General features: G+C 36.5%; 1 protein-coding gene across 4 annotated transcripts in view; it reads right to left on the bottom strand.

Annotated features, from left to right (window-relative positions):
• Positions 1-416: 416 nt before the first annotated feature.
• The window catches only part of MINDY3 (MINDY lysine 48 deubiquitinase 3), a 91,584-nt gene continuing 81,923 nt past the window's right edge, over positions 417-10,077 (bottom strand). For all 4 annotated transcript variants that reach the window (XM_036843000.1, XM_036843001.1, XM_036843003.1 and 1 more), the window contains 3 exons: positions 7,594-7,681; positions 4,929-5,000; positions 417-1,361 (listed from right to left, as the gene is read on the bottom strand). In XM_036843000.1, the coding sequence (XP_036698895.1) occupies positions 1,212-1,361; positions 4,929-5,000; positions 7,594-7,681 (310 nt within the window). In that variant the 3' untranslated portion in view covers positions 417-1,211. The remainder of the gene's footprint in view (positions 1,362-4,928; positions 5,001-7,593; positions 7,682-10,077) is intronic.

The following is a 10,077-nucleotide window of genomic DNA, read 5'->3' as shown; positions in this document are numbered from 1 at the left end:
GAGGAAATACATATTCAACTATACTGTTGAAGGTAAAGTTCAGTTCTGAAATTCATAAGAGGATATCTTGTTGGCTTCTCAAGTGAAGGAAAGAAAGTATTTTCTGGCTATTCACATTTCAAATTGCTGGGCAACAAACCTATCAATCAATCAACATATAGTAAATCTCTCTCAGAAATGAACAGGATGGGGCTTCTGCAACTTTGTCCGCTGATGCAGACAGCTGCCCGTCAGGTTCTGGTGCTCCTGGCTGTCTGAGTTACAGAGGTCCTAGTTAAGCATAAGGCTTGGTCTCCCTTTTGAGGGGTCGTGTGCGTCCAGTAGGCGTCTGTTCTATGCTGTGCTCTCAGGGTTACTAGGCAGAATCATTTAAAAGTATTTGTTTATTTTGAGCCATGAATGTGAAAAATCAAGGATATGGTTGAAGAAAAAAAAGTGTTTATTTAGACCATCCACTAGGATCATAATAAATAATGCAATATACTAATGTAATAACAGATGTTCTCATGCATTTATCACATTTAAAATATACAAGAAAGCTGGCTTACAGGGCTGTTGGGACAAATTTGGAAAAGTGTATTTGGCAATACAGTGAAAGCTGACAGTCTTAAGACTATATCAGATTCTCTTTCCTCTATATGTCTGTGAATAAATGGTAATGTTCCCTTATAGCTTCTACTTTTTATAAACATGCCAGAGCTAAGCCAATTGTCAAAGATCCAGGTTGACAATTTGTTATTTATCAATGTTTCTAATGGAAACCAGATTTTAGAAAATAACAAAGATAAACTCTTTTGCATTTCAGTGTGGAGGCTGATATATTGCATGCCAGAATCATTTAAATAAACTGTGCCTGAATGAAATAAAACCCCAAAGTAGTTTATAAATAGTAACTTTGATACTCAATATTAAAATGTTATAATATGATGTTTGATAAATGACCAAATTATCTGACTGCAACAGTGATAAAGTTTGATTACAGCTTAGTTTTGCTAGTAAATTTCACATAAAGAGTTTAAATAGGGTAACCTTTAACTTAAAGCTTTAAAACAAATAATTTAAACATATCTTAAACACTGAAAATGTGTTTTCAATTGTTATTTACAGTCAATCAATGATACCAGTGTATAGCTTAATTGAGCCAATTGCCAGTCTTTCATCCCTCTTTCAACATCTGCTATTACAATCTTCCTTATAAATACTTCGGCAAATCAGTTTAGTGACGGAGACCGATCTGTGGTCCAGAGTAATTCAATGTATGGCCATTTGGTTTGGAGACAGCGTTTAATAGGAGTGTCATCTGTCTGTAGCATGGGATCTTCAAAACCCATAACAACTGCAGTTCCTTCCACATACATTACCTGTTGAACAAAATAAAGCCACCAAGGTCAATCAATCAATATTCTTAGCAAAGTCTTGTGAGGGATACAGAACTTTTCATAGGCTAGCAAACAGGGCACTGTGTACTGTTTCATATGGAACTTTATATCTAATTTTATTTTGATAGAAATTATAAGCTAGAATATCTGCTTCCTGATTAATGTGAAAATAAATCTGGAAACGAGATGGTGAAACAATTTTAACTACTAGCTGAATTTAGATTGTAAGAAAGATCATGATTTATAAGAAGTGTATGCAAATCCCAAGAACATACTATTTCTGATAAAAGAAAAATCATTCTTCCAATAATATATACCCCTTGAATAAATTTACAATTTTCTTTTCCTATTGCTTTAATATGGAGGCACTCAGCTATATATTCTGAGAAGGACTTTATTTTCTACTTTCAATTTAAATGTTGAATTTCCAGAGCTGCAAGCAAACTGGATGTTTGTCAATGAAATTCTCTATTACTGTAGTAAATACTTCTGAAATGCTGTTCATGAATGTACTTTGTTCTGCATGAAATATCATGGAGAAAAAATATTAAAGGACATCAGGTCAGAAACAAAAATCTCTATATGTAATGGCAATGACTATTAAAAAGATACACTGGCAGGTGGATATCAGAAAAGTTTTACTCTGATTTCTTTAAACAACTTTTAGAAGTCATCTGTGAAGTAACATACTAACTAAAGCCCTAACTCATTATAAGCGCCCACTGTATACATTAAAGCATTCAGTCATGAATTTTGCTTTGTACCAAGAGAAATTCTAACTAACTGCGTAATTTAAAAGGAACAGATACAGATGACTGCCCTCTTCCAAAGTATGTGTAATGATTTTTACACTCAGTGGCTGATACACATGATTGTAATTACATTCTTCCAAGATAAAAGCTATAAACTATTTGACCAAGGAGCCAAGAGAAACAACTTGATTAGCCTTAAGCTGGAGTCTCCTTAAATAACATTAAATATGGGAATATTTTCTATTACTAGGCCAGATAATTTGGTTTCATAAATCTCCTTTTTTAGGAGGCTCTAAAGACATATACTTTAATGTGAAACGAATACTTTTACTTTTTTGCATCTTTACTTTGGTTGCTGTATTACTTTCTAGTTTTGATGGAATAAATTTACTATTAAAACTGTAAGTCATGCTTTTCAGCTCTCCAGAGCAAAACTTTTTTCTGAAAAATTGTCCACGAAGAACACCCCTTGCTCATGGTGTTAGAGCAGACCTGCTTGGGTGGAGTACCCCGACCTGCCTGTGTGGCCGCCCTGGCCTGTGCCCCCTGGTGGATCACATTCCCCTCCGCTTGGCCAGCCTTCTCCTGTTGTCTGTTTCCTCAGATATTTTTAATAGTACCTTACTCTGTGGTCTACCAGATTTCTAGCTCCTGAGTAACTTTATGTTATACCTCTGCAACTTAATGGCATACATGCTTCGTGTTAAGAGTGCTTACGTACTACTGTCATGTTAATAGTTCATCTTTGATTTCTGACCTCTTTGTTAGTATGTCAGACGCTTGTCATGAGCACGACTTGAAAACTTACTATATACAGGGAGCGTGGTCAAGCAGACCAAGGACACGATTGGGAATCAGGAACTCAGTTCCAATCCCTGCTCTGCCAATGACTTGCTGTGTGACCCTGGGTGAGTCACTTAATCTCCCTGTCTCAGAGGCCTCATCTGTAAAATACGGATAATATTTGACTGACCTACCTTGCAGGGATTGTGTAGGCAAGTAACTAAGTAGTGACTATAAAGTACCTTCTATTACAAGGCTACATAAAACTTCAAAATCTAGAGGAAGCACTCATTTACACATATTAGAACAGAGCATACAAGTTTGCTTATTGACAATTTATATCTTGCTATAGATATCAGTAAATCATTTTACTATGGAAAAGATCTTCAAACCTAATGTAATAAAAGTTCTAATATATATTGTTATGAAAATAAAAGTAAATTTTAGTCACAGGTTTATATTTGCTCTAACTAAAATTATGCATCTAATATACATTATGATCTATTTTCTCTAGCCATCCTCGATTTAGATACATATGAAACCAGCATGGGTATTTCAAATTAAAAAGGCACGTTAGCTACCAAATGTAAAATAGCTGGTGGGAAGCAGCCGCATAGCACAGGGAGATCAGCTCTGTGCTTTGTGACCACCTAGAGGGGTGGGATAGGGAGGGAGACGCAAGAGGGAGGAGATATGGGGATATATGTATACGTATAGCTGATTCACTTTGTTATACAGCAGCAACTAACACAACACTGTAAAGCAATTATACTCTAATAAAGACGTTAATCGTTTAAGGTATTAAAAACGGAACCACTTGCTTCAGGGCAATGGGGCCAGTTGCTGGCACTGGAAGAAGACACCCCTACCACAGTATTTCAAGAGACTGGAGGCCATTCATGAGGGAAGTAAAATAGGGGTTCAGCACCAACGGTCTCTATGGTACCTTCCAACTCAAAAGCCAGTGGGCGCTCCCCACTGTGAGGAGTGAGTCTGTAGAGGCTACCGGGGGCGGCCCCGCTCTCTGGAACACAGCACACTCAATTACCACTTTCTCTCATCATTTGTTCAAGTCTTCCTTTACTCCCCTAGTACAGTTTTATAGTTTATTATTTATTTTATTTGTATAAATACTTGGTTTTTTTGTTTGGTTTCTGCTTTCTGAGATTTAAAAGTTATAGTAAAATAAAGGAATAACTTAAACTTCCGTATTCCCACAAAAAAAAAAGGCATGTTAGGCTTTAGCTATATCTACTGTGACTGTTACTGGCATAAATGCAAACATAGGAGCTATATCTTAGGTGTAGACAAGGCTCATTAATCAAAGAGGGTGAACTGGCGAGACCAAAGTTTTGATTTAAAGCGGGTGAGTATATCTGGACGTGAAGCACTGATGTGCCTTTGTCCGTGGAGCAAAGCGTAGCGGGTGAGCTGCGGGCTCTGAGGGGGACGCCCTCGGCTCCCGTCCCAGCTCCGCCGTTTCCCGGCTGCCTGACCGCGGCAAGCTGCTTACCTCTCCCATGCGTCAGTTTCCTCCACTGTAAAAGGGGGATATACAGGCAATACTTACTTCATGGGATGGTGTTCAACTTCACATAAAACAAAGTGCTTAAGACAATTCCAGGTAAATGCTCAATAAATGCTAGGTGTTATGGATATTAATTTAAATCCTTTAAAATATTTTTCTAAATCAAAAATCTCACTCTTACCCCTTCTTCCTCCATTTAAATGGATCAGTAACTTTCAGCACACTAAACTTGATTTAGTGATATCTACAACACCCAAGGGTAACAACATGTATGTAGATGGAGTTATCTTGTCCCAGTGAAAGTACTGCTCCAAAATTCCAATGAAGATCTTACTGAGTCCAGGTCTAAAATATGCTCTGATAGTAAAGAGACGCCTAGAATAATCTCCTTCCTTAGGAAGCAAGTTTATGGGAATCAAACATTGTTATATACTCCTATATTTTATCAAGCCAGGTGAAGACAAATTACAACGTGAGTTATCATACCTTTTCATTGTAATTTGATTGCTTCAGTCCATTGTAGTGGTAGACAGTAAAAGACTCTGGACCACTGGAACCCTGTTATAAACAAAGAACAATTAAAACTTTAAATCTTTATATCAGGCAATTTCTAATTAGCAATTGAAAGTAAAATGGAAGTTTCTTAATTCCACATCCTTTGATTACGGAATCATCTGACAAAGCAAGATACTTAGACTTATGCAGTTAACTACCATAAAACCTAAAAGCTGAAATTTGCTTCTGGGGAAGAGACTGGAAATTGGGGGAGTGCTGATTTTTATTATAAGCTCTTCTACAGTTTATATTTTTAAATACGTGCATGTATTACTGTAATTTTTTTTAAAAGGACACGGTTCTAAAATGCAAAAAAATTTCCTAAAATGTATCTCTTTTTTTCTGCTTATAAATAATTTGTTCCTCTCAATAAATACAGAAAAGCAGTGATACCACTTTCACTCAGATTACAAACATATGCACCAATACTTCCAGTTTGGTCCACAGTATCAAGTTGGGGGTTTCCATCCCCACAAATATCTTCTGAATATTGTAAACTTTAACTGTGAAAAGGAAACATAGTGCTTAGAGACTTAAACAACATTCAATAGAGAAAGGAAACTGAATAAATCATTATACTAACTTCCAGAGAAAGTGATCATGCCATTGCCACTGTTCTAACTTTGGTTCTCAGTTCGCTAAAGCTCACGTTCACCTCTCTGAACGTAGCCTTGAAGGCCGTGAACGGTCGGGCCCCTGCAGGTGCCTGACTCCCAGTGATCGATTCCCTTTAGTGCCTACGGCTGAGTCTCCCCGTGCCCATCCCCCTTAAGGATCTTCCTGGTCATATCTGATTGCGACAAAAGTTGGGCCAGTGTCCCTCCTTGGAATTTTTTCCAGTTGGAACCAAGAGAAGCAGCTCCTTTCCAACGAGCAGGGATGAGACTCCTTCCAGCCCCAGAGGCTCCCGGCTCCACCTCCCAGGCGCTGCTTCCTCTGCCCTTCCGTCGCTCTGAGCTCCTCCTCCCACTTCCTAGCTTTCCGGCCCACGTCAGACAGTTCAGGCTGGGATTTGCAACCAAGAGTCCTGAACGACAGGACCTAACCTACCCTTCCAGTCTTATCTCCAACCTCTCACCTTCCCGAATTCTGCTTGAGACAAGCATATTCCTCATCTTCCCATGAAGAGACCTTTGGTTGTTGGCTCTTTGCACATTTGTGATTTTTTAAACTCTTTTCTCATTTTTCAAGATCTGGGGTAAATCTTACTTTGTAAAGTTTGCCTTAAATACACTATTTGGGTTCCTTATTACTTTGGGATCTTTCTAACAATTGTCTCAATTAATTTCTGAATCATATACTACTTTGCATTATCTCTTCAGTTGTTATTGTGAAAGACTGTTTGCATTTTTAACTGTTTTCAACTTTTCATGTCTAAAATCTAAGCTCATAATTTTTTGTATCCCCTTCAAATGCTTTACAAAACAGAAAAATCTAGAATTTATTCAATCATCTTAATTGTATACATGAGTCAGTGCAATTAGTCACTTAGATAATTTGGCTGTTGATTTTCAGAGTTAGTTAATATACTTTAACTTACAAAATAAATATTTTACTACAACTGAATACAATTTACATCTCCAGTTCTAGTAACTAACAACTGATATAAAATAAATAGCAACAAAAGGTAGTGTAAAACGGTGGTTAAAGTACTTTGTCTCTTTGCTTAGATACCCTACACTGGATCCTGAACTGGCCTCGTGCTAGCAGTATGACGTTAGGCCATTTTCTTAAGTTCTCTAATCCTCCGTTTCCTCACTGACAAAATGGGGGGAAAATAACACCTAATGTATAAGGCGCACGGTGCCCGGGTGCAGAGAACATGCTTAATAAGCGGTAGCTGCTCCTGCGAGCCTTCCCATAAACCGTGCTGGTATCTGATGAAATGATCACAGTACACCTGGCTAAATCATTTGGGTGAGTGGTAAAACCCTGCACTCAGATAGGAAGACAAGCCAGGTGCAGGCTGTAGAATTAGCCAATGACACAGACATAACTTGAGCATACTGAGACGGCTATAGATCCTTGTAACTCAGCTCCCGTCACAGCCAGTGGAAGGCACGTCCCAGCATGAAGCGGCACAGCTCCACTCCAGTAAAAGGCTTTCCTTTTACTCAACTAAAATCCTCCTCGAACTTAGGGGCACTGGTAGCAGTTCGCACTACATACAGGCTCCTTTACCTTCTTTGCTAGTGTTTAGAAAGTTCTAAAAAGATACATACCAATCTATTAACAGCAGTTACCCGAGAGAAGGAAAATAGGGGTGGGAGTGGTTTAAGAGAATCTTTCTCTTTTTACTCCACAAACTTCTGAATTTGAATCTTCCTTTAGAAAAATAATATCAATGTGTCTATATTGGTGTATATACTCTCTTCCACCACCCCTCTTCCCCAATCAAAGTTTTGCGTTGCTATATTGGAACACACAACTCTTCTATCCTCTCTGTTGGGAAAGTATTTGCATGATAATAGTGCTTTATTAGTCTAATATCTGCATGTTAGAACATTTTTAACTAGTAGGAAAAAATGCTGAAACAATCATAATATGATCCTCCCAACAGAACAAAACAATAAATATATTTCTTCAGCTATGTTACCTGATCAGGAAAAAATTCTTGAAGAAATGGACCCAATAATATGATTCCTAATCCTTCTGGATCTAATTTATTCTTCATGAGATTTATACTATGGGGAGAGAAAAAAGAAAAACAGTGGATACCAATGGAAAAAAAAAGCTTATTTTTCTCCTTTCATGATTAAATTACTAGTACTGTAACACATTTGACTGCCAAAAATCCTGACAGCTGTTCTTTTTAGACCCTTAATGGCAAATACACAGGATGACATCTAATTTGCCAAAACTTGGTTATTTTTAAACCAGAGTAATCTGTTACTATTTAGAATTTAAATTATGATGATGACTTTGGAATATTGTTCCTTATTAGGTAAAGTAACTTAAAAACCCAGGCTTGTAAAAACAGGCTTATAACCTCCCAAAGGCACATTCTCTTTGCTTCATAGCTATGCCTGAATTTAACTATCAAAAGAGCCATTTAACTTAAAATAACTTTTTTTTTTTAAGCCCAAAGAGAAAAGGAAACAGCATCAAAAGCAGTGGTACATCAGATAATCAAAAACATCTAAAAAGCTTACTATCAAGAAGCAAATGAGGTGGAGGCATAAAATTCTTAGACAGTGTAAACTGAAGGTTAAAAAAGGTAAGATATCTTAATTCTCAAAGAGCTGAAGTATAGGTGTAGCCAAGGTTGCTGAAAGGTATTATGTGTGACTAGAAAGAAGGTGGAGAAAAGTGGACTGCAGTTTGAAGAGAGTTTTAAAAATGAAAATGGTCTTTTCAGAAAATTTTCACTCTCCATGTTATCTTTCAAACTATAAATGTCAGGTTAAATACAACTTATTGAGCCTTGAATAACATGGGTTTGAACTGCACAGGTCCACGTATACATGGATTTTTTTTTTTCAATAAATACATACATGTACCATAAATAAATTCTCTTCCTTATGATTTTCCTAATAACATTTTCTTTTCTTTAGCTTACTTTAAAATACAGTAATAGAATATATATAACATACCAAATATATGTTATAGACTGTTTATGTTACTGATAAGGTTTCCAGTCAACAGTAGGCTATTAGTAGTTGAGTTTTGGGGAAGTCAGAAGTTACACACGGATCTTCACCTGCTGGGGGTCAGTGCCCCTAACCCCTGTGTTGTTCAAGGGTCAACTGTGCAACATGCAAAGGATATGACGCTTTAATGGGTCTGAGTAATGCCAGGAGGTTATGACATGAAACAGAGGAAGGCAAGGTCATATTATATTTAATATAATTTATTAATCCTTGATAAAGCCCTGTTAGTTTATGGGCCATCACATATTATAAATGTGACTAGACCAAAGGACCGAATAAATAACTCAGTGCAATCTTTCAGCTACTTCTAGAAAAACAATTTGACTCTACTGTGCTAACTTTAAAATTCAGGGTATGTTATGTACTCTGATGAAACAAGGAAAATTAAGTAGATGACATATAGGCATCTATGTAAGAATCTGAAACAAAAAACCAACTTTGCCTTTTTCCTCCTTCCCATCTTAAGAATTGTTAGTAACCAAAATGACCTCAGTTCAATTCCCTTTTGCATATTAGAGCAATGTAAACAAGGTCTCCACTTGGTAATCAGTTGAGAAGAAATATGGTAGTTACTATTATACCATTTATTGGACTAGTTCAACTGTCTCTGAATTTCTCCTCTTTAAGTTGGTATCAACAATTATGTCTACTAAGTAAGGGTAACATCACAGTGCTAGGTACTGACATTGAGACATACTAATTCAGATGTGATTAGTTTGCAAATGTTTATATGTATTTCTTACTTTCGAAGAAAATACACCCTAACTATTTATTTAAAAACAGAACAGGATCAAGTTCTAAAAACTGTGTACCAATATGTTTTATGCTGCTTTTGCTGAATCCTTTCCTTAAATGTTTGTAAGCTAAAGTTTGTTCATTGTCAGATACATTTTCAGAAGGGGGAAATAACAAAACAAAACAACAACTGTGCAGAAAAAGGAAAAGTTAGTGTAGATCAAACGTGATTTTTAAATCACCTATATTTGATCAATATATTATATATTTGATTACCATATTTGATTAAAAGATCTATCCACTTAACCAGAGAGATATTTTCCCATGGATAATAAAGATCCCAAATTTATGGAAGAAGTTATAGATGTAATAATGTACATTAACGAAGACAACGACTGATATTAATGTTAGGCAATACTGAAAATTATATTCTGTAACATACTGGGGCCACTTACAAAGGTTTCAGATTATTTAGAATGTTCAGGGTCTTTAAGACTGAATGTCAGAGGCCTGCTGGTTATTTAAGCAGGATGACTAGCAATATAGACACTCTACATAACTGTCACTACTTTAGCTGAAGGTACTAAAGACATGCACAAAATTTCAAAATATGGAAAAAGTTTCAGTGAGAAAAAACATATTTAATATGGAGAAAGGCATTTATATTTTTAGGACCCTTTTTTAAAAACTAGACC

Source organism: Balaenoptera musculus, chromosome 2, assembly GCF_009873245.2.
Source record: "Balaenoptera musculus isolate JJ_BM4_2016_0621 chromosome 2, mBalMus1.pri.v3, whole genome shotgun sequence".
Lineage (NCBI taxonomy): Eukaryota > Metazoa > Chordata > Mammalia > Artiodactyla > Balaenopteridae > Balaenoptera > Balaenoptera musculus.
This window is presented reverse-complemented; position numbering and strand designations above follow the sequence as displayed.